General features: G+C 37.7%; 1 protein-coding gene across 3 annotated transcripts; it reads right to left on the reverse strand.

Annotated features, from left to right (window-relative positions):
* Nucleotides 1-5,666: 5,666 nt before the first annotated feature.
* Nucleotides 5,667-25,583, reverse strand: C3H5orf22 (chromosome 3 C5orf22 homolog). 3 transcript variants are annotated; one of them, XM_002919908.4, is made up of 9 exons: nucleotides 25,397-25,583; nucleotides 24,018-24,163; nucleotides 21,890-22,039; nucleotides 19,080-19,509; nucleotides 17,039-17,101; nucleotides 16,678-16,799; nucleotides 13,362-13,428; nucleotides 10,946-11,085; nucleotides 5,667-7,543 (listed from the first exon to the last, which is right to left on the reverse strand). In XM_002919908.4, exons 1-9 carry the CDS (start codon nucleotides 25,475-25,477, stop codon nucleotides 7,411-7,413), a joined length of 1,332 nt encoding a protein of 443 aa, XP_002919954.1. In that variant the 5' UTR covers nucleotides 25,478-25,583; the 3' UTR covers nucleotides 5,667-7,410. The 3 variants fall into 3 exon arrangements, with proteins under 3 accessions (XP_002919954.1, XP_011224128.1, XP_019655935.1); XM_011225826.3 differs by lacking the exon at nucleotides 24,018-24,163 and having other exon boundaries at nucleotides 25,397-25,534; XM_019800376.2 differs by lacking the exons at nucleotides 5,667-7,543; nucleotides 10,946-11,085 and adding an exon at nucleotides 13,110-13,255.
* Nucleotides 25,584-25,623: the final 40 nt, after the last annotated feature.

Below are 25,623 nucleotides of genomic sequence, written 5' to 3' on the forward strand. Positions count from 1 at the left end.
TAGCTTATTGTCAGAGCTGTGGAAGGGAAGAAATGGGATTGGGAAACCTGAGATGGTTGTAGTAGGTGAATGCACTACACAATCCTCACCCAATATTTCTCTGACTCTTCTGGGTAGACATGCTGGTTTATTAAAAGGCCTCCTTTTTCTCCTATGTTTTCTAATACTTTTCTTCCCTCCCTCTTTTCCTTCTTTTTATTCAAATTTGATCCGACTGTAATTTATTTTATTGTAAGGAGTGAATTGGGAATCCAACTTCATTTTCTTGAGCTAGCTTTCCAGTTCTTCAGCATCATTTGTTGCATATTTCATCTTTCCCCACCTATATGAAATGCATCACATTCCAGTATGTACTTGGGTCTTGTGGGAAAGAATGCTAGGTATTCACCAAGCTTCTTCCCTCCTCTTTTTGGGCACACAACAGGGTGATTTCTCAGCTTCCCATGCAGTTAGGAAATGATGGGCCTCATACCTAAAGTCTTCTGCACGTGACCCTCCATCCTCCTAGCCTTCTGCTAGGTGGAATGAAGATATCCTCCAGGAAATCTCGGGGAGCCACATGTTCAGAATGGTAGAGCTACAGATGCAGGGAGCATGATCCCAGAATCCTTCCTTGCAGGACAGCCCACCAAGCAGAAACACCTGTTTTGCACTTTACCAAATGAGAAATAATCTTTCATTTTGTATAAGCCACTTGGTTTTTCCTCTTCCTTAAACTGGATATCCTTACTTTAATATAGATCTATTTGTGGACACTATTCTGTTCCACTCAACTATCTGACTGCTCATGTGCTAGTATTAGTTTTAATTAATATAATTTTATAATAGATTTTGGTATGTAGTAGGGCTAATCCTTTCATTAACTTTTATTTTACCTCTTTTTTTTAACGAGTAAAAAGGATTTTTTTTTTACTTTTTTAAATAATTTTTATTTTGTTATATTAGTCACCATACAGTACATCCCCAGTTTTTGATGCAATGTTCCATGATTCGTTATTTGTGTATAACACCCAGTGCACCATGCAATATGTGCCCTCCTTAATACCATTTTTTTTTCTGGTTTTCCTTGAATGATCATTTTTCTCTATGGACTTTAGAATTAGCCTCACTACTTAAAATATCTCCTTCATATGCTTTTTTTTTTTTTTAAAGATTTTATTTATTTGAGAGCGAGTGAGCAAGCATGCGTGAACGAGAGAACACAAGCAGGGAGAGCAGCAGAGGGAGAGGGAGAAGCAGGCTCCCTGCTGAGCCTGAAGCCTGATGCAGGACTGGATTCCAGGACCCTGGGATCGTGACCTGAGCCAAAGGCAGTTGCTTAACCAACTGGGCCACACAGGTGTCCTCTCCTTCATATGCTTATTGAAATTACGTTGTATGTAGTTTGATACAGGAAACACTGACATCTTTATAACATTGAATCTTCTTATATAAACACATATCTTGGGACACCTGGGTGTCTCAGTCAGTTAAGTGTCTGCCTTTGGCTCAGGTCATGATCTCAGGGTCCTGGGATCAAGGACCTCATCGGGCTCTTTGCTCAGTGGGGAGTCTGCTTCTCCCTCTGCCTGCTGGTCCCCCTGCGTGTGTGCTCTAACAAATAAATAAATAAATAAATAAATAAATAAATAAATAAATAAATAAAATCTTTTAAAAAAACCCCTTATCTTTCCATAGATATTCATGCCTTCAATTATATTCAATACCTTCTTAAAGCTCTTTTTGTGTGTTAATGTTTCATTTAGCTTATTCGTACATTTTTCTTTTCTTTCTTTTTTTTTTTTTAAGTTAAGCTGTGTTATTTTAAGATCTTTTCTTCTGTCCTAATTGGTTGTTGCAGATATAGGAGGCCCACTAGATGCTGTGTTGCCCATCTTAGCAAGATATCAAATAAAAATAAAACACCAGTCTGACATCCAAGAAAAGCACTTAAAAGTAAAACAAATCTTTAAAAACGTTTTTAGATGTCTATACTCCATAGCAGAAAAACAGACTGTATAAACAGAGTTGTTATTGTGGGTTTATTCAGAGTGGTCAGAGAATGTCCTCCTTTTTGGCTGGAATTCCATAGGGCCACTGCATTTAGAAACTTTCCATATTGTTTAACAAACCAGCACTGTCATGTTGGGGCTTGTGGAAGCCCAGTAGACCTAAGTGTTCTCTACTGTTTCTAAACGACTTAGAAATAAGCTTTCAGGCAGATGAAGATAAAAAGGTCATCCTCATTACTGATAAAACGGATACTAAAGAACACAGCCAAAGTCTGTGGCGACATCTGGCTTCCTGAGGCTACACCCCAGACACACCCTGCCGTCCCTGGGCACCACTGCACAGCTGTAAGCTCTTCCGCGGGGCCTGTTCTTACAGACCGTGGCGTTAGGATGAAGCAGCACATACACATACTTTAAGTAGAAAGCATTCTAGAGTTCCCTTCTCTTACTCTTGCTCTGGTGAGCAGGGAGGAAAAGGGCACAGCAAGGTCAGGACCCTACTGGAAGGTGCCTCCCTATGGAGGGAAATCAGACATGAGGAAGAGTGTTATTCCACCAACATTCAGCAAAGCTATGATCTAAGGGCAATACTCTTTTTGGGGACCAAAAGTTCACATCCACGGTTTTTGTATGGTAGTGTTAAATATAAGATTTTGAGACTGAAATTCAAACTATATACATTTTTACACCATGTAAACATAAACATTGGAACTAATGGAAGTGGAACATGGTTCTTGTCAGGTTTTATCTGTAAGAGAACAGACTGCAAAATAGCTCATAAACTGACACACTGCCTTTCTTTCATGTTTAACACTTATTCTATGGACATAATCACTAGATTATAGGCAGTATCCTTTAGCTCTTTTGGATTTGTTTTTAACACACCTAATCTGTGGTAAATGTTCTTGTATTAATGCTTCCGTTTGTTCAATTTGCTCTCAAAGATAACATGCTCACAAGAAGATGTACAAAAGAGGGCACATAATGAGGCTTATTCCTGCCAAGTCTCAATGACCACTGATATTTTCTGTACTCAGTAATTCATTCAACACGTTTTGAGGCCTTACGGTGACAGGGACTATGACAGAGCCTGGGGCTATGAAGACGTACGACAGGACTTCAAGGAGCTGCTAGTATACTTGGGAGGGCAGCTGTGAACAGCTAACTAACCTGCAGTCCTGGAGCAGAGCCCCTTAGGAACACAGGGACGGCCTCAAACCACGTCGAACACGAGGGACTCTGATGGGTTAAACTGCCAAGCTCACGTAACTAGGAGCCGGCACACATAACTTGCACTCGGATTGATTTCAAAGCCACCAGTACCTCCGGGTCACTTTGTGCCCCTCGATGCTGGGACCCGCTCCCGATGGGGCAGTGCTGCAGACGGGGCAGTGCCGCGGACTGCGCCGTGCAGCACTCAGGGTGGTTTCTGTCTCCACAGCTCGTTTTCAGCCTAGCTCCACCTCCGACTTAAGGGAGACAAGGATGGCTCTCCCTCGTTGAGCCATCAGGGTCAATGTCTGATGGGCTATGTAACCTTACTAATCCTTGGTAAGTGGCACTCCCCCTTTCTCTCATGACCCCGTTTTCCTTAATGCTCACCAGGCATAGGCAGCTCTGTGGTTAAGGGGGAGACCCAGATGGAGGATGCTTGTGAAGGGTCTGGAAATAACATGAGATGTTTGGAGGTACTCACTCTACCCCCACCTCCCTGTCAGGCTCTGGCTGATACATGAGGGACTTTTTTGCTTGAGGTCATCTATAATCAGCAACAATGTAAATGATGAAGATAATTCTAGAGTTTATGAAGGTAAATTATAAGTCGGGGGTAGCAACTTCCCAACATTGACTATATCAAAGGTTTAGCATCACAAATCCTAGCTTTATCTGCAAACAGGCATGAGGTACAGTGCAAAAGAAAAACAAAACCAAAAACAACTAGGGCAGGCTTTGACTTCCCTGACACCTTGCCCAGGACCTCTGCCCCTCATTACATGAGTACAAGTTTTTAAATTGTGAATAAAGGGATGCTTGTACCAATTTCAAGACAAAACTTTTAACATATGAATAACTCTGCTTAAAGCTGTTACTTCTTTTCTCATGGGCAAGGACCTGCCTTCTTTGACTAAAAAAAAAAAAAAAAAGAAATCCCATCATTCACGGAAATACAGTGGAAGCTAGCTTAGGGTTTCAAAAACCTGAATTTAGGAGAGGCATAAGAAGAGCAGTTGAGACTTGGAATAGCCATCACAGGATACTCAAAGTAGGGCTGAGTTTAGAAATAATAGCCAATGTTTACCGACTGGTTCTTGTGGGTTTTCTAAGTGTTATTCCTCAGAATATCCCAATGAGTTAAGCTCTCTGACGTAAAAGGGAAGCTGAGGCTTAGAGAGGTCATTTGGCAGGAACACGAAGGGGACACTGGAGCCAGGCAGTAGCTCTCTGAAGCTCACACTTTTACCACTATGCTCTATTATGTTCAGAAGTAACACTTCCTCCTTATTTTAGTCTTGGCATGCTTTGCATCAACTGGGGTGCTAAGGCCCCTAAACAGTGCTGATGGCCAATGGCTAGGCTTTGAGGTCTAGGTGCCATTGATGAGCGTTTTGAAGTTACAGACATGGTGCGAAAGCTGTAGCTGGAGGTCGCCTGACTGTTCAACAAGGTCTTCAAAGGAAATGAGAACATGCAACCTCAGCCTTGTTTCAGATTCGGTAATGAGCTCCTGCTTCTGAATCATCGGAACCAAACCCCTAGGATACTAATGCATTGAATGTCAACTTACTAGCTCGCAATGGTAAGATATACCCTTCCAGTGAGTGACCAGAATATTTACCGTTCAGAGAACTCCCTCCTAAGAATCCAGGTTCATAGAAACCTCCTCAGTCACTGTAACTTTATTTGTTGAACCCAAATAAGAATAAAGGGGCAGGATGGCACCAATGTTTGGGAATCCCAGGAGTGCAGCTGGAACTGCAAAACAACAGAGGCAGTGCAGGACCAGTTAGTTCAGAAACAAGCACTAAGAGAGTGCTGTGACTCAGGATGACTGGGCACTGAGGATCCTCAGGTACCTCGAGCAGTTCTGGAAGATGTCCAACAAAAACTCCTTCAGTTTCAGGCAACTGCTTTCTCTTAAGATGTATGGTGAATGAGATAATCCTGTACTAAGAAATACACCACTGACTATAAACTATTAGCAGTGTGATGCATACAATGCCAGCAATCCAGGGCCACTACTGCCAGAACAAAATAAAGATTTAGAGAGAACATCCTATAAAGAGTGAAGAACTTTGACTAAGAGCTCCTTGAGGACCCACAACACTCAAAGATAGAGGTCTATAAAAAATATTTCTGAAGGAAAAAAAAGACTTTTCTTCTTTGATACTGGGGAATATATACTCGTTAATACCAAAGCTCTGGTCAATGCTTACATTTAAGTCACAGTTTCTAAAAAAGTGCTCAAAATCCCATGCTTCAGTGATATTTGTATATAATCCAAAACTCTGTATGGTGGTATTCCTCATTGGTACTCAGCACACAAATGAAGGACGTCTTGATAACTAAGTATCTTCCTATTTGAAATGCACAGTGATATAATTTATCAAGTTGGTGCTAGTGAACAAATAGGGACTGAATTTCATTCAAAGAGAAACACAGAGCAGGAGAACAAAATAATGAATATTCCGAAAAAAGAAACTGATGCCCTTTTATTCTACCTGAGTTAAAACAATGAGTCACATCAAGTTTGTGGGAATTGTAATAAATGACTACTCAAGCAGATCATAAGATCAGTACTATGAAGACACCGAGATCATATACGCTTAGTGCTAGTTTGGTTTAAAATCTTTAAAATCTTGAAACACACCTTTTTATTTCTTAAGCACACAAAATAATTTACTCATAAAAGTAACATCCATTTACAGAACTCTAATAAAATTCTTTTTAAATTTAAAAATAAATAGCACTGTCTTGCAATTCTGATTTGACAGAGAAAACTTTTTGGAACATAATGTTCTATCAAAATGGAAAACGGAATCACTTTGCTTTTCACAGCAGAAACAGGCATTCACACTATCAGCCTTCGGAAATCAATTTGGTGACAAGAAAAATTTATGTGGGAAACAGCATCATCGGAAAAATGGGATCTGGTGCCATCTACTGAATGGCAATGGTAATGGGACTTGGGTATTAGCCATCAAGTTAGGTAACACACTACAACTGTAGCTACATGCAACTCAACATGTACACATGTGGTCAAGGCCTGAAAGTTACATGCAAAAATGAAGACAAGTGCTGTGTTAAGACTGAGGAATGGATGGGTGTTCCCCCCACCCCCCGCCAAATGCCATCCTACCTTAAAAAAAAAATCAGGTAGGTAAAAATGATGCTGAACATGAGGAATACCGAAGAGGAAAGACTTTGGTAAATTAAGCAAATGAAAAGTTCCATGATTAAGAGGGACTCAGGTAGGCTCTCTTACTCATAGAGAGGCTGGTGGGAGGCAGTTAAGTCTTTGGGTATTTATGGTATGTCAGAATTAAGGATTTATCTTTTATTCTATTTACATTAAAAGCTGGTTTATTTGAAGAAATTATCAACCCAGACTGCTAATAAAGTGTCACGTAGGAACGATAATGATAATCAATGCCCGTACTGATCATCTGGAGGCACCAAAACCCCTGATGGGCTTTTCTGATTAGTAAAGAAAAATTTTGTTAGTTGACTTTACTCAAATAGACCTCCTCCACTCCAACAATTGAGAGTATGTAGCACCAGCTGGGCCACAACCCTGACTGTCTTGGAAAGGTAGATTTTCTGATTTTCATGGACTGGCAAGTTTGTTTATTTTTTTGGTGGTAGCTTTTGAGCATGTTACTTCCTTATACAGCTAGGGTAGGTACCCTGAGTACTAAGAGCATGCCTAAGACATGTTTGTGGTTGTCCTTTCCTCCATAATACTTCTCATAATCCATAATTCGTTTCTCAGCTGTCCCCTAAGAGGGCAGGGTGCCTTGTCTATTCTGTTCACTACCATACACCCAGCACTTAATTATGTTTGGCACATGTAAGTGCTCAATAAATGTCAGTTGGTTGAGTGAATAAATGAATGAATTCTGTACATTCCAATTGACATAGGCAGAAAAGAGGAAAAAACCAACCTTTACAAAATGAAGAGACAATGATGGAAAGGAAGAAAAATAAGCAACAATCAATTGTGGGGGGTAGACTTGATGTCAAAAAAGTTGTCCTCATTCGACAACTGATGATACTTGTTTTGAGATTCAAAATATCTGAAAGATTTTAACTTAAGGTTAATACAAAAACAAAGTCTTCTCTGAAAGACTCATATACAAATAAGTTAATGAAAACCCTGTTATTACATCAAGATGTAATAGGAGCCTAGTGTTTTGTTGTTTCAAGATGGAGAACATTCTGCTAAGTACACCAGGTGAATGTCTACAGCTCCATAGAGGGAGTGTAGCACATTGAGGACTTTTTCTTGAATGGTGTCAACTTGCTCAGAAGGACAGTAATCATCCAGACTTGACCTGGAACCAAGAAGACAAAGAAAAAGAAAAATACATGTAAATAAGATGAGATCATACTATGCAGTGAGGAAAAGTCTGCATGTGTTGATTTCGGTATAAAATAGAAATGAAGGTATGTTGAATTGTGGAATAATAACAGTTGAAAGCTACTAAATGTTTACGTAAACATGTCAGGCGCATTACATTATGTTCTTTAATCTTCTCAGCAACTCTATGAAATACATACATTTACTATCCCTTTAAGGGATAGTAAACCTGCATAGGTCACCTAGCTAGTAAGCGCTGGTGATGGGATTCAAAATGATATAACATGTCTTCGAAGCCTCAGTGCTTAATCACTAGACTGCTGTTTCCCTGGAAGGGAGATACTGGAAATACTGGGGGTTATTATCTTAGTGATTGGGCATCTTTTTCATTCTTTTATTATGGGGTAGGGATAGAAATTGTAAGAGTAAAGGCTTTCCAACTGATAAAAGGTTTCTGCTTCTAAAAACGATTTGTTAACTATAGAAGTATATAGGATTACTCAAGATGAAATGTGGAGATGTGCTGGTATTGGGACTAGTTTCCCAGGTGGTATTAATGAGAAAATAGCAAAGTAGGATGGCACAGGAACTTGTATCTTGGGGAGTCTTTCCAGAATCACCAACTACAACTTCAGTTACCGAGCAGTTACAATGTCATTGACAATTACAGCTGGATTAAGATCTGAAATGATTTCATCAGTGTCTCCTGGTTCTGGACTGGGATGAGGAAAGCCGTTTAGATGGGGGACTGGAAATCTTTACAGAAGAAAATGGATCTGGTTATCTAGCTTAGCCCTTGTCACAAGTATTTTAGACCTAAAGACATAATCTATAAGACTTCTGATAAACTCATTCCATTCTATGGTGATCAGGTTATTTTTGAGACTTGATATAAATAACACACAATAAATGAGACAAAGCAATTTAAAATTATTAAATGTCATGTATAAAGACCTACTTTGAGAAAGTGTCATATATAAAAGTTTAATTTTTAAGCCTTAATAAATAAGGAGCAGTTTGATGCTTTCAAAAAGATTTCTGGCTTCTTTAAAACACTGTTAGAGTAGTTCTTGAGGGGAGCTACCCTCAAGAGGGAGTTCTGGAAATCTGTAGGTACATTTTTTTTTTTTTAAAGATTTATTTATTTATTTGACAGAGATAGCCAGTGAGAGAGGGAACACAAGCAGGGAGAGTGGGAGAGGAAGAAGCAGGCTCCCAGCGGAGGAGCCCGATGTGGGACTCGATCCTGCAACGCCGGGATCACGCCCTGAGCCGAAGGCAGACGCCCTGAGCCACCCAGGCGCCCCTGTAGGTACATTTTTGATTGTCACAATGATAATTAAGGGGCCAAGGCAAGAGGGCAGGGCTGCTAGAATGCTTGCAATATGCAGGACAGTCCTGCAATATGAATGTAAATATAAATACTTGTCCTGTGTCCTATATACTTTCTGAAGTCCAGAGAACACTCACATAAGTAAAAAAAAAAAAAACACCTGTTTTTAATTTTTTGAGCCTAGAATACTCTTCTACATATGAACAAAGTATTTTTGAAAATGGATTAAATATGAACAAATTTCCCAGGAATGCAACTACTCTGTATGTTGAGAGAAGACTAGACTTTAAGTTCAGAACTTTACCAAGAGGTTGTTAGGACTAGAAAAACCATGTCACTATGGCAGTGCTGTTCATGGTATTTGGCCAATGTATCATGAAGATCTGTCTGCACTTGTAACATTACATTTAGTGATTCTGTAAAGATGGTAGTTTTGTGTGGCTTTAAAAAAAACTTTTTTTTTAAAGATTTTATTTATTATTTGAGAGAGAGCACACACACGCGTATGCACAAGCAAGAAGGAGGGGCAGAGGGAGAAGCAGATTCCCCGCTGAGCAGGGAGTCCAACATGGGGCTTGATCCAAGGACCCTGAGATCACCACCCCAGCCGAAGGCAGACACTTAAGACGCTTAACTGACTGAGCCACCCAGGCACCCCTTGTGTGGCATTTTAATACATATTACTTTATCAGTTACTTTCATTCCTTTCATGTTATGACGATTTTTTTGCGTGTGTATACATATATAAACATATATTTAAATTACGTGTACAGGTGGGTTATTGCTATAAGCTAAATGTTTATGTCCCTCCAAAATTCTTATGTTGAATCTAATCCCCAATGTGATCATATTTGGAGGTGACTAAGTAATGAGGGTGGATTCCTCATGAATGAGATTAACGCCATTATAAATGGAGCTCCTTCACCCCTTCCGCCATGTGAGGTTATAGGGAGAAGACGGCTGTCTGAACCAGGAAGCAGGTCTTCACCACACCGAATCTATAAGTAACTGCGTCGTGGACGACCCAGCCTCCAGGACTGTGAGAAATGAATTTCTGTTGTTTATAAGCCACGTGGTCTATGGTATACTATTACTGTAGCCTGAATGAACTAAGACAATTATATTATCTATATATTATGTATAATATTTCTATATGCTTAAACTATGTATGTATGTAGGTTAGATTATCTATGAATTTCATTTCAGGATGGTAAAAGGACATTACAAAGTATTTGTCATAAAATATAAAAATATTAAAGAATTAACCTCACAGTGCCATATAAAACCAGCCCAAAGATCAACACAGAAAAGTTTTACTAAATTGTTGTAACTTTCAGCACATTATTTTCAAATCTGAAACATGGCAGCAGCTAAATATTCATTTGGAGACACACAAATGGGAATTCTTGTGTTCATCTGAATAATATCACCAACTTCAAAGACAAGATAATAACTGTATGTTGTTTGCCAACCATCACTAAGAGGAAAGAGAAAATACAAAATCTGGATTTTGAGCAGAGTAGGTAAAAAAAAAATTGGTTAGAATTACTATGTTAATAGTAATCGTTAGATTCATCTATGGAGACTGTATTAATTTCCTATGGCTGCTGTAGCAAATAACCACCAACCTAGTGGCTTAAAGCAACACAAAGTTATTACAGTTCTGTTAGAAATCAGAAGTCCTAAAATAAAGATGCTGGCAGGGCTGCATTCTTCTCTAGGTTCTGGGGAAGAATCTGTTCCCTGTCTTTCCAGCTTCTAGAGGCTGCCTGCATTCCTTAGCTTGTGGCCCTATCCTCCATCTTCAAAGCTGGCAGCCTAGCATCTTTTAATTTCTCTGATTCTGAATCTCCTGTCTTCCTTTTATAAGGACCACTGTGAGCACACTGGCCCACTGGATAATCCAGGGTAATCTCCTCACTTCAAGATCCTTGAGTTAATTACATCTGCAGTCTCTTTTCCTATAAGATCACATATACACAGGTTCTGGCGATTAGAATATAAATATGTTTGGTGAGCCATTATTCCGGCTACCACACTTACCTTGCAATTGTCACAAGAGTAGGTTTTGGTAAATTTTTCAGTAAATAATACACAGACTGAATAAGATACTCAATTTCTTGTTCTGTGCTGATATGGTGAGGAAGTTCTGAGTAATCACAGGTCAGACCAGCCTGGTGAACCTGAAAATAAGAAAATTAAAAATTACACTGTAAGGCTTTATTGTTTTTAGAAGATTCTTTAACCATTAATGTCCTTGCTGACAATCTTTTAATATTGTTGTGGACTGGGGTTGTTTTTTCCTTAATAGTTCCTGTGCCATAGAAGTTCTCTATTCTCTAAAGTTTTGGAAGAAGGGGCCTACACACCTGTCTGGGCCTGATGTCTTTTATAGGACTAATTCTTTAACTACTTTTTTATTTTGTAATTATGAATTCCGTTTCTGTCTTTACTTGAGTCTATTCTGATAAATCATATTTTCTAGCAAATTATCCATTTCACTTAGATTCTAAAAGCTGATATAAAACTGTACATATTCTCATCTTACCTTTTCTTTCAACATATTTTTTTTTTAAGATACATGCATCTAATCTAGTACTGTGTTGAAAGCTTCAAGAGGATATAAGGGAAAGTCTTTCTCCTATTACCAGTTTCTTATGTATCCTTTATGTGTACAATCACATACTACTGACATCTATAGATGTGTTTTAAATGTAGGGGCGCCTGGGTGGCTCAGTCGATGGGTGTCTGCCTTCAGCTTAGGTCATGGTCCCAGGGTGCTGGGATCGAGCCCCGCACGGGACTCCTTGCTCGGCAGGAAGCCTGCTTCTCCCTCTCCCACTCCCCCGCTTGTATTCCCTCTCTCACTCTCTGTCAAATAAATAAATAAATAAAATCTTTAAAAAAAAAATGTAAATGACTGGTGTTTCAGTCTTAGCACTAAACTATGCCTGAAAGTTAGAAGGGGCTCATGAGCTAACATCTTACATCCTGTGCTTTGAAGTTTTGAAAAATGGAACACAGTATTGTCACTGTTTTGCCTAGTGTACGTAAGTGCAAAGCATGGGGAAAAAAACCCATTAATCTGTTACATTACTGAAGCTCTGGATATACATCAAAAATTTAACTAGGAACAAACATTCCAGGAAAAAGACTGTGCATGTTCTTTTCTGAAAGGATCAAAACACTTAGTGGTCTAATCCTGCAGCTATAGGCACATCATATTTGATTCCATAATCTGCAATCAAGCCTATTCTATCCCTTCCTTCTTTCAACAATGTCCAAAAATCCTCCTACCACTGGAAAATCCTGATGCAATGTACATTTACAGCAGACCTGCATGAAGACACATTCAACAATGTCATGTAAGCGCAAAGCATTTTTAAACCCTAAGTATCTTCTAACTCCATCATTCTTAAAAACTGCTATTAAAAAAAAAAGTGGGTTTTGGACTAGCTCTAATTTAACTAAAATATTCTTTTGCTAGTATCTTTTTATTCTTATAAAGTTGGCATTAAATCAGTACATAAACTTCAGTTCAAATAAGGTGGTTTGATTGTATTCCACAATTAAAGAAAACACGAGAGTAAAAACACAATTTATTGAAGTCAAAGAAGCACCAGGAGTAGAAGACTTACAGGTCTCAGTTTTGACACAAAATCTGAGAAAAGACAGTTGAATTTCAAATGGGAAAATTTACGCTTCAAAGACTGTGAAATGCTATAAAAATAAAAGCAACTATCATTGAAGGTATTCACTGTTGCTATAGTTTTCAGATCACTGTCAGCAAAGTCAGTGATACAGTTGATAGAGCTGAGATGCACCGGCCAGAGCATTTTCTTTTGTCTTTCTCTTGGCTTTCATAATCAGGCAAGTTTTCAGAGGGAGGAAAGAAAGGAGGGAGGGAGTATGAAAATGAATTAATAAGGGACAACTTTAAAAGTTGTATACTTTCTTTTCTCTGGCAAGGAGAGATCTGACCATAAACAAAAACAAAAACAAAAACACAGCACTTTTGCTTCATACATAAAACTGGGAAAAGCTTATTTTTTCTGAAAAACTTTTCTAGTATTCTGACTTCTAAAAAGTTATGTATTTTTTCATTTCTTCTCATTTTTTTTTAAAGATTTTATTTATTTATTTGACACAGATAGAGACAGCCAGCGAGAGAGGGAACATAAGCCGGGGGAGTGGGAGAGGAAGAAGCAGGCTCACAATGGAGGAGCCTGATGTGGGGCTCGATCCCGTAACGCCGGGATCACGCCCTGAGCCGAAGGCAGACGCTTAACCGCTGCGCCACCGAGGCGCCCCTCATTTCTTCTCATTTAAACAAAACAGTTCATTTACACTTTGCTGCAACACAAATAAAAGAAAACCACTTTAACAAAAAGTACTTTTTTTACCCAGAAAAAAAGCCTTTCTAACGGGTCAATTTTATACTTTAATATAAAGTATTTACCATTTCATAGTCTGGTACTTCCATCCGTTTTTTCAAACTCTGTACAAGTGGAATTAGTGATTCCATTCTGGAAAAAAGTCACCCTTCAATTAAACATCACACCACCTCAACTAAAATTATATAAGCAAATGATCTATTACACTTAAAATTTACTTTTAACAGTATGTTTCACATGCTGTTTGAGAAATGAAAGATAAAGATATTCAAATATCATCTTAAAATATTAAGAAATAAATGTTCCCTGTTTTTCTTACCTACAAGATTACAGATTGTGTTAAAGGTTGAAAATTTGCACTCAAGAAACTGAGATTTTCCTCTTCTTTAAAAATGGAAGCTCTACTAGGACTTTAAAAATTATCTTCAGCAGCAAGAAAAGTAAGTGCTTTTAGCATACAGTGATGAAAAAAGATAGTTTCCCAAAAGTTAAAAAAATTTAAGAACATATTTATTGACATACATATTTACAACTGGAAAAGTTCTATACCATTTGGTATACTAACAATAGTGCCCTTAAGTGATTTAATTTAAGTGGAACTCTTTGGAAGTCATGATTAACTAATAGTTCTAGTATTTTGCCTCCCCCCCAATACCTACTCACCTGGGGGGAGGGAAAAACGAAAGAAAAAGGGAGGCACGGAGGCCTAACTATCCACTCATCCTGTTACTTCTTCCTTTTTATTAACAACACTTTCTGGGCTTCTGGACCCTAATCACCTACCTCCTCTACTTCTTAATAGTGAAGACTCCTTCATGGTGAGGATCTGGCCCTTCAGGGGCATGGTAAGTCTGGGGAGACTTTTCTTGCTTGTCTCACCCATTTTTCCTTTGTGCTATTTTTTCCCCCCAATTCCAGCCACAGTCTGGACTCGCTTCTGTTGTTGCCTCATTGTCTCTTCAAGTCTGTGAGAAAACTCCCTGCAGGTGATGAAGAGTTAACTAGACATGCTCACCAGGCACAGTGGGTTTCAGTGAAAGGTAGCCCCATCTAGGGGCTAGATTCAGGACTCCGAGGTTTCCATGCTGTTTTAAGTTTTAAACTTGGCTTGAGACATCACAAAATAATAGGTACTTTTCAATATTTCTAGAAAGAATCATATCCTGTGAGTTATTTCTACATCTCCCTCTTCCATCATAATTTCAAAAAGGAGGGAATCATTTTTCGAATTAGCACTCTATGCTGAAGAGGAAAAGCGTGAACTGATGTTAAAGTGCCTGGTCAATATTTACTGATGTGATAAATATAACACCATGGTTTTCCTTAGTGATAATAAAGTTTCATAATATTTGTATTTCAGGGATGTTTCTCAATATTTTAAACAAAAATTACATTGAATATTTTGAATAGGTAATATACACACACAGCAAAAGATTTTTCTCTCTTATAACTTCATCTTTTAGCCATAGTATTCCTCTCCCCAGAGGCAATCTCTATTCCAGGTTCTTCCGTATTCTTCTAGATATCTGACAGATTATTTTAAATAACTATTATATAACAAGTCTTAGTGGCTCAAAGTACTATGATTCTAATGCTCTAATTTATGTTGCTATCTTATGAATGATTTCTTATATTAACACTGTGGAGAATAATCTCAGTTTGTGGAAGATCAATTTGCAAATAAGCTACTTCTGGTTTCCTATGCTCATGGGGACAAAAAAGTTTGTATCTGATGGTTCTTAAATTAGTTTTCTGGCCTTTTGAGTTTATATGACTTAAAGAATTATTTCAGAGACTTAACATCACTAATCATCAGGGAAATGCAAACCAAAACCACAGTGAGAAATGACCTTACACCAGTCAGAATGGCTAGAAACAAAGAACAAGAAATAACAAGTGCTCATGAGGATGTGGAGCAAAGGGAGCTTTTGTGTACTGTTGTAAAAACGTAAACTGGTGCAGCCACTGGGAAAACAGTATGGAAGTTCCACAAAAAATTAAAAATAGAAATACCATACAATCTAGTAATTTCTCTGCTGGGTATTTGTCCAAAGAAAACAAAAACACTAATTTGAAAAGATATATGCACTCCTATCTTTACTACAGCATTATTTACAATAGTCAAGATATGGAAGCAATGCGAGTGTCCATTGACAGATGAATGGATAAAGATGTGGTGTGTGTGTATATATATATATACATATATATATATGTGTGTGTATTACCAGCCATAAAAAAGAATGCAATCTTGGCATTCATGACAACATGGATGGACCTAGAGATTATCATGCTAAACGAAATAAGCCAAAAAACTGCCACATGATATCACTTGTATATGGAATCTAAAAAGCAGAACAGATGAACCAAAAAAACAGAAACAGACTCATAAATACAAAGAACTGATGGCTGCCAGGGGGTGGGGAGATGGGTGAAATAGGTGAAGGGGGTTAAGAGGTCCAAACTTCCAGTCATAAAATAAATAAGTTATAGGGATAAAAATTAAAGCATAGGGAATGTAGTCAATGATATCATAAAAACATTGTATGGTAACTACACTTATTGTGGTGAGCACTGTGTAACATATAGAATTATCAATTCATTATGTTGTATACTGAGACTAATGTAATATAGTAGGTCAACCACACTGCACTAGAAAAACAATAGAATTAGTTTAGGGAAAAGTAACTATACTATTTATGTCAACATTCTTTCAAACTTGCTTTAATACTAAAGGCACTCTTCACCCCACCCTGTAAAATGACAGATGATCATGCCAAAAGAACTTTTCTCTCCATGTTTTCAAGGTAATGTTAATGCTGAGATAATCGGCCCAATAGAGGACCTGATGAAGAATCCAGCTTTCAAATCCTGCTCCCTCATGCCACGGGCACCTTGAGCTTCTACTCATAGTTGGGCTATCCTTAAAAGGAGGCAAGTTTTCACATTATAATTTACTTGTTTAGTCATTTACTTTTTTATTGATAGGTTAATTTTTTTTCTTCTACTACTCAGAATGGGGGCTGTCTTACCTAAGACCTAGCACCACATCTTATATATCACAGGAGCAGCCACTGCACAATGATTAAGCACATAACCACTTACTATGTGATTTTGAGCAACTTAAACCTCTTTGCCTTAGTTTCCTCGTGTATAAAATGAACATAATAACAACGAAGCCATCAGACTGTTGTAGGGAATAAATGAGATAAATGCAAGGAAAAATCTTAGAATTGGGCACATAGAAAACACTTAGTAAAGGCTAAGCTAGTAAATTTGTGTTGGCACTTATTACTGATTTTTAAAAAGTAATTTATCTAGCAAATTTAACAAAATATCTAGGACTAAAACAGAGTTGGGGAAAAAATTGTTTCAAGGTCTTACCCAGGGTTTGAAGCCAATTTCTGTACAGTTTCTTCATCATCACCATCACACAAATCAGCAAAAGCAGCTTCTAAATCTTCTAACTGATGAATTCGAGTATCAACACAATCTACCAAATCTTCCTTTAAACATATTGAAAAGCCAAGATTATAATTATTCTTTGAAAAATAAGTGAAATTCCTTTGCAATGAAAATATCAGTTCAATTAGTTAAAACCATGACTTGTAAGTACTAACCATGGGCTTCCCCAATAAACACACAAAGATTTTGGTTAGATGTTTGAGAGCACTCTAATGAGCTATAAGATATTATTGGATATGTGATAAACAGACAAATCCCAAAAGAAACAAATAAAGGATACCTCTGTCAGGTTGGTACCAGGTTTTTTAAACTGGTACAACTCTTGTAAGATTTTGTATTCTTCCTGGAAAACAAAACAAAAATTCATAGACTAGGAAAAAAAAAAACACCATTTTTTTTTCAATGATACGCTTTAAGTAAAAAATGGCTATGATATTAAGGAGAATATCTTAGATAATCCTTTAAAGACTAGTCTGTAAAAATCAGGGAAAATGTATAACTCAGATGTTACTGTAAACATTGTTACTGCTTTAGGGTAACTCTATCCTGATAAGAATGTATGAAAATTAGCTATGGAAAAAGACTTGATATGAAAGAAGATTTCTAATAATATTCCACATTCTAAATGTATACATCTTAGGATCTAAACAGATTTTAGCTATGGATAAAATATACATGTTTTTAATAACAACAAAAATTCTCCATGTTCACTTTGCAGCCCTTTCCCTAGCCACAGAAGAGAACTTAGAAGTTCAAAGGCAATACTGAGGGCAGATACAATGGAAGAATGAAGCCTTCTAAGCACAGACTTTACAGGAGAATGTCTCCCCCTCATTTAGCACCCTAAATGGCCCCATTATAGGTACAGAAGAGATTATATGCAAGAGCTGAAGTTCATTAAGCACAATGTTGTACCACTACCCTCATCATAATAATCCTATGAGTTGGACATGATTATTTTGATTTTACACTTGAAGAAACTGTGGGTTAGAAAGGTTAGGTAACTTCCCCAAGATCATACAGCTAATAAGCAGAAGTAACAAACAGAACTTAAATCACTTTGGACTTCTGCACATGCTCTTTAAAAAAAAAGGATACAAAAATCTCCACTTTCCAGGTTCCTGATAGTACTGGAAAAGGAGTAACTGACATTAAGTTCCTTGTATAACTTTGTAGAAATTTTCATTAAAAATATTTGATAATTATATTTGTAAAATAAATTCCTAAATTCAGTTTCTTCAGCTTTCAGATATGCCTATTCTTCAAGTTTCTATATAGTTCTAAGGTCATCTCATGATTCTAAGAACTTATGGTTATAACCATTGTTTCCATGTACAAGAACAGGAAGAAACAGCAATTTTTCTCCTTTATTTCCAAGTTGGGAGAGTACTCTAGGTCCCTCATTCTTGTTTTAGATTACACTAAATCCTCACATTTTACCTATCTTTTAATCAATACCTATTTAGAGGTCTTTGATAAATCTCAATGGCTTCCGATACATATGCGAATTAGGATCGTAAAGTGCATCATCATTATAATCAAACACTGAATCCAGGTAGAAAAAATAGTTAATTTGAATCCCAAAAAGAATAGACTTGAACAACATCCCAAATGTTAAAGTAAGCAGTTACTGTGCCATAAAAGGCACCAGGGATGCTCACTTACAGCATGGATTTATTGGTTTCCTAAATGTTCCATCTCAGATCTGTGCACGCTCATATTGTCTGGCTTTCTGCGTTTAAGATCTGATGAGGTACCCTAAGGATCACAGGCCTGAATCATTAGCTACAAATAGTACATGTGTAATCAGGAACCTCATTGTCCAGTGAAAAATCTGTCACACAGTGCTTTATATACGTAGACTATCTCTGGAAAGATACACCAAGAAACTAGCCATGTTTGTTTCTGAGGTAAGAAACTGAGGGAATGGGAATGGGGTGAGAGAGTGACATTCTTTAATGCATATGCTTTCTTGTACCATGGGATTTTGGTTTTTTCAACTACCCTCGTACATACTACTCCAATTAATAAATACAAAATAATAAATACTATCTAGAGTAGGGATCGGCATCCCACAACCTACAACTTGTTTTTGTATGGCCCTTGAATTAAGAAAGGTACATGTGTAATTCAATTTTAAAAATAGGTGCATATGATTTAAAAAGGTTTAACAACAACAAGGAAGAATGTGTGATAGAAATCATATGGGACCAGCAATAAAGTAATTAATATCTGGCTGTTTGCAGAAAGTTTGCTGATCCCTGATCTAGAGAAATGTCATATAATTCTCAAGATCCACATTTTAAAAATACCACATTTACCTGAGTGAACATTTCTTTGAAGGGATTCTTGACTGAAAAAAAATCCAAGTCAATATCTAAAACAAATGCATCCCCTTTCTTCAAAATTTCCAGGATTTCCCCAGTGCTGACTGTAGTCTGACACTCTTGGCTTTCAGAAGAACATGAACATGATTGCTCTAGGCAAGTTTGGCCCTTCCTCTGTGTCACTGCGTCCTTTTCCAGTCCTTCTGAATAAGAGTCACAGTTAGTAGAGGCAATGTTTTCTGCATCTTCCAGTGCTAGCTTTGGCTTCTTAGCAGAAGACACTGCATCGTTTTCTTCTTGATTGTTACAGAGTTTATAAGGTTTTACCATAATTACATCCAACTGTAAAGGTTTTTGGTTCTCTAGCTGGTCTTCAGTTACATAAAGACCATCACTTAGAAAGTAATGATCCGTACTTGTAACCCTGGATTAGAGGAAAAAACTGTTTTAAAGACAAATGGACAAATTAGCTGACATTTCATATAGCATTTCCAAAGCACTGCAGAAATGTAACAGAGAACATATTTAACAAAAACTAAAAGCTCTCTCTACTTTCGTTAATTCCTGTTCTTCTGCAGAAATAGTATTCCCCCGATTTTTAGCTGGGCACACAACAGCCCGAAGTAAAGACCGTATTTCATAGCCCATCTTGCAGCGAGGTGTGGCTGTCTAAGTTCGGGCCTAAGGCTGTGAATGGAAGAGAAGCATACATAACCTTGCTCCTCTCTACCTGCTGACTGGCACATGAACATGCAAGTGGCAAGCCCACCATGAACTATGAGGAAAAGGCAACACTCTAGAGATGAAGGAAAAAGATAAAAGGAACTGGGGTTTCCAAACCTGTAAACTGCCACATAGGCCCTGGACTGTATGCAGTGAAGTCTAATAAAACAAAGAAATAAATGATCCTTTTTCAGCTAGTGTTCTGGATCACTCTCATACCAGCTGCAACTTATCCAAATAATCACTTAAGAGAAAAATTACATCCGGAAATAATTTCTTTTAACAAAAGCTCCCTTTGATGTATTTCAAAGCTTTGTCAAACTCTGTATAACCATAATATTTTAATATGGAAAACAACTTAAAAAAATCTTATACACGGGGGCGCCTGGGTGGCACAGTGGTTAAGCGTCTGCCTTCGGCTCAGGGTGTGATCCCGGCGTTATGGCATCGAGCCCCACATCAGGCTCCTCCGCTATGAGCCTGCTTTTTCCTCTCCCACTCCCCCTGCTTGTGTTCCCTCTCTCGCTGGCTGTCTCTCTCTGTCAAATAAGTAAATAAAATCTTTAACAACAAAAAAAAAATCTTATACACATGCAGAATGTATTTTACAAGTTACAGATTTCTGATTTTAGACATATCAGTATGTTCTTAGCTTTTCAACTATATTATGCCTTAGCAAGTACTTGGAATAGCAAAACTAAATGGTTCTTCCACAGCCAGGCTCTATCCAACTAAAATAATGGTTAATGTTTATTTCCTACTCACGTTCCTCCAGCTATACAGTCTTAAATTTAAAAAGGTATTAATTTTCTAAAATGAGACTAATGATATAATACAGCTAATATCCAGGCTTATTATAAATTGTGCCATCCTAAGAATGACAAAGTCTGTATCCGCCAACCTAAATTTGTATTCTTCTTTAATAAAGGACTCTACTTTGTTCATATCTGTATAAACACATGCATCTCAGACTGCATACCTGTTTGTGCCTCTTCTGTAAACTTTTACTTGCAGGATCAAGTAAAATCACCAGATAATCAAATTCTTCCTAATACTGTTATTATACATTGAGTCTGTTTCGGATTACTCAAAATTATTTGATTTTGCAGAAACAAATTTTGCAGGTCAAATTAGGCCTACTCACTGAAGTACTCAATAAAAACACTACTGTTCTCTCACATATACCAGTATTATATATAATATTTATTCTATGTGAAGTCATATTTATTTATTGTTATTTAGTATTATATCCTCAATAAATATAATTTTCATGGATACACAAAAAAGTTACTTGTGCAATTGATAAGAACATGCAACAAAAGTTAACTATATCATTATAACAAGTATCACTTTCAATGAGAAAGACTGTATTTCATTTTCAATGTATTACCATTTTTTTCCACTCTCCTTCACCTTTGAGAAAGTTATGGTTTCACGGCTTAAAACATTCATCACATTAAAAAAGAATGTAGAAAGTCAAGAAAACAATGATATTTCTAAAGATAATTACAATAATACAATATCCATAAAACATCAGTTAGAGAGCTTATATAACAAAAACAGCTGTGCACGTAACTCAGGTCAAAGAATGCTGTAACTTAATCTAGATTAATTATCTAAAGCTAATCATATTACTAAAATTAAGACCCCAAATCTACCTTTTAGTCATTGGATTTACAAAAAATCCAAAATGAGGTAATTTTGCTTTTCCACTGCTAATTGTTAAATTCAGCAGATAATAATTATATTGCAAGGAAATAGTAAAATGTATCATTAAATATATAAATCTATAAGGTACTTCAATGATTTAATGGACTTAGTCATCAATGGAGCCAGAATTCCAGAAGATGATCATATTACTCAAAACTAATGTGACCAGCAACAAAATATAAATGGTGTGTGAAGAAGGTCAAGAGACTTGAAAACTTGTTTCTGGTGTTTTGAGAACTCTTCAGAAGAGCTGAGGCTTAATCTGAGCCCATCTATCTGTATGTAGACAACTTACGAGATATTATGAGGACTCAAAATAGAATAAAAGAAGCATTTATTCCCTTTTATACTCAAAAATATGAGGAAATTACCTGATTGTTGTGGTAGAAGTGTCTCTGCCTACTAAAAAGTGATGTTTGCCCTCTCTGATTTGCTGAGCCCATGTGGGATGAAGCCAAAGAACATGAGAAAAATGGCCAGCATAAACTGCAGGCATAATCCAATTCTCAATACTTAATTCCCTGGAAAAGAAATAGAAAGCACGGAAACTACTAGTGAGTGGCTTTTCCCAAATGTAATTTCACCCAGAACAAGAGTTTAACAATTTTCTTGATGGCATTCAGGCATCATTTCCCTTTTTCATTGTATTGACATTTGCTCTGATGGTGCAAAGCAATGGTCAGTTGGTATTCTAAGGTGATAGCACCAACTCTACTAGGAGTCACTGTATTCTTCACTACCAAGCACCACTGCCCCCTCCCAAAGCCAGTTTCATGTAAAAAGGTCCTTCATAGTTTTATTAAACCTTGATCCTGAGTATACATTTTAAATATTCTGGGTGGCAAAATGAGAAATGCACAAAAAGTACTTCTGCTACATACTTTGAAGTACAATGGTTGTCTCAAGGAGAAACACTTGTGATTCAATTGAAAGCTGAACACCATTTTTCAAAAGACTGATCAACATACAATGGTTATTCAGACTTGAATCTGAATTGTTGGATTCTACATTTGAACTAGCTTTAAAAAACCACTACTTGTCAAGTTTTGGTATGGTATTGAATATTCATCATTATCTGAAAAGGCTATGAAAATACTTTACCTAAATTTTCTTCATTTACTTGCACCAAAACAACATACGGCAACAGACTGAATGCAGAAGCAGATTAAAGAATCTAGCTATCTCCTATAAAGACAAATACTAAAGAGATGTGCAAAACTTAAACATTGTTACTCTTCTCACTAAATTTTTTGCTTTAGAAAATATATTTTTCATAAAAACATCATATTTAACATATTGAAGTCTACTATTTTGAAGTGAATTAATATTTTAAACATTTCTCAGTTTATTTCAAATACAGTAATGTAAACTGATACAACCCACACTTAGAAAAAAGCTCAGCAATTTTTAAGGGTGTACAGGAATTCTCAGACTAAAATCTTAAGAATTATTATTCTATGACTAACTGCATATCTGTTTCATAATTCTTTTCAATTTCTAAAATATAAGAACCTCTAAATATAAAAGAGAGTAACAACAATGGTAGAGCTACCACATTTCTTTAGAAATTAGTGCTCTAAAATGGGGTTCTGGAAAAAGTCAACTGAAAGAAATGTAGTAGGCTAAAGTTAATTCACATAAGCATCTTTCTTTTAATTTTTTATTATAAAGAAAAATTACTGCTATGTAACTTTTCACATTGTATGAGTAGGCTATATTTTAACAAATGCATACATAATGAAACAGTGGCAGAATTTCAGAGAACTTTATTACAGAGGAGAGGCTAGTAAGTCATTTTTAGAAATATATTACATATGACCCTTCTAGGCAAAAGTAGTACATATTGAGAGGTTGGCAGGATTCAACACTGGAAGGAAGGATACACAAATTAAAGATGTGTTGCCTATGCAATCATTGAACAACATGTTTAAAACACATTTTCTTGCACCTTAGTATCCAGACTTTTAAAGGGGAGAGGAAGGGAGAACCGGCTTAGGTAACTTCTAAAGTCTTTTCTACTTCTAAAATTCTATATTTTAAAGCAGAGGCTGGCAAACATTGGCTAGGCCACTTATTTTTGTAAATAAAGTTTTACTGGAACATAGCCATAGCCATTTGTTACACAGTGTCTATGGTTGCTTTCCTACTATAAGGGCAGAGATAAGTAGTTGCAACAGAGACCATATGAGAGCAAACTTAAAATATTTACTATCTGGCTCTTTAAAAAAAAGTCTGTTAACACTTGCTCTAAATAAAATAAAGAAGGCAAACAAAACAAAAACAAAACTCATGAGCTCAGCAAAGTCTATTTCCCTGAACTGTTTATCATGTACTGCAAATCGTATTTCAAAAACATAAAAGATCATTAAGAGGGATGCCTGGCTGGCTCAGTTGGTGGAGTATGTGACTCCTGATCTCAGGGTCTTGAGTTTGAGCCCCACATTGGGGGCAGAGTTTACTTAAAAAAAAAAAAAATCATTAACAAAAACCACGTATTACCCGAAAAGTGTTTCCTTGTCAAACACAGTGTCAGCTGGCATATTCACAGGGATAAGGAGGTCTGGATGTGAATCAAAATGCACAAAATGTATGTTACTGGCAGGAAGATGCTTTGAGCCAATGGCTCGGTATATATAAGGCAGGACCTGGAAAAACACATGCACACATTCAGAATTAGCACTGAAATCATGAGCATACACTCAGCTGCAGAGTGAAAAACAATGCTTAACATAACTACACATAATCTGAAGCACGCCGTGTTGCTAAGAAGTAGGAAAATATAAAATTTGTTCACTGAAGATGGGTTTAGATAGCGTTCTCAACTTTATTTTTTCCTCAGAAGTTCCAGCTTGCACCTCCAAAGTCTTTAATGGGCATCTCTTGCTGCCATCTTGCCCCATCACAAACTCAAAAGATAATGTGGGTAAACAGACAAGGACTGGCCCTCAGGAAAAAACTGGTAGTTAATACACATTCTGGCGTAAGGATGTGTTCCAGCTACCTTGGGTCTCCTGGCCTTTTCCACACCTTAGGATGGTGGAACTAGGCTAGGTGATCTCTAAGACTTCTGTCCTATTACAGCCTCTGTAGTTCCAGGTTTAATACTGAGTTTGAAAGCACCGCTTAAACCGCCCTTGTGCTTTTTCTCAGGCCCATACACACTATCTCTACGTCCTGGGAAACTCAACTTCCTTTCTCCATAAATCGGGAATCATCTTTTCCCCCTTTCATACCCCAGAGATCTCCCAAGGCCTATTAGTTAAAAAAAAAAAAAAAAAAAAGAAGTGTCGAATCCCTGGGCCTCCCTTCCAGAGAATAGATCAAGGCACCGTTTTAGCTACTCCAAAGTAGCAATGCCCTAAAAACAGTAAATATCTTTCGTGTTTATAGAAGCAGGGCACGGTGTAAAAAGATTTATGTACACACCAAGAACGCAGTAATATCAACAGCCCTAAGAGGCTACGATGATAGTCCCTATATCACAGATGGCACCCACATTCTTTACAAGAAGTTTCCCACCTACACACAGCCCTGCAGTGATGGAGACGCCGAGGAAAGCCGGAAGCCCGCGTTCACAGGCACGTTAAGGACACGGCGCTCCGCAGTGAGAATGCCCAAGTTCGAATCCCGACGCCACCACTTGTCGGTATGGGATTCTGGGCAAACCGTGAAGGTTAAACCAGCTGCCCGACGTATAGGAAGCGAATCATAAACGTCAGCGCCTATTCTCCCGTTAGTTGTTTCGGTGTTTTTCGCCACAACAATGGAACTCGCGCGGGTAACAAATTCTGCTTCTCTATGGCCTTCGATACCGAGGCTCCGCCGCCTCCTTGGCCCTCGCTCTGTATTGCCCCAGAAACTAGCAGCCGCCGACTCACCTCCTGGTGATCCTCTACGACCCACACTGGGAGCTTGGGATAGAGACGGAGGCGAGCGCGCTCTCCCACAGAGTCGCCCATGGTTTTTCCGCGCGGCAACAACCAGTGAGCCGCAGTCGCGAGGGAGGACCCGGGAATACCGGAGCTGCAGCTCCACGGCCCCTCCCGGGTGGAAACGCGCGCTCACCCGGTTGCGGTTCCTCATTGGAAGACGTAGAGGGCAGGGG

This window comes from Ailuropoda melanoleuca, chromosome 3 (genome assembly GCF_002007445.2).
Source record: "Ailuropoda melanoleuca isolate Jingjing chromosome 3, ASM200744v2, whole genome shotgun sequence".
Lineage (NCBI taxonomy): Eukaryota > Metazoa > Chordata > Mammalia > Carnivora > Ursidae > Ailuropoda > Ailuropoda melanoleuca.

Coding starts and splice junctions, on each gene's coding strand:
- C3H5orf22 (XM_002919908.4), bottom strand. CDS start 25,477: ATGGGCGACTCTGTGGGAGAGCGCGCTCGCCTCCGTCTCTATCCCAAG. Junction 24,164..25,396: donor TCGTAGAGGATCACCAGGAG/GTGAGTCGGCGG, acceptor GTGTTTTTCCAG/GTCCTGCCTTATATATACCG. Junction 11,086..13,361: donor AAGTACCAGACTATGAAATG/GTAAATACTTTA, acceptor TCTTATTTTCAG/GTTCACCAGGCTGGTCTGAC.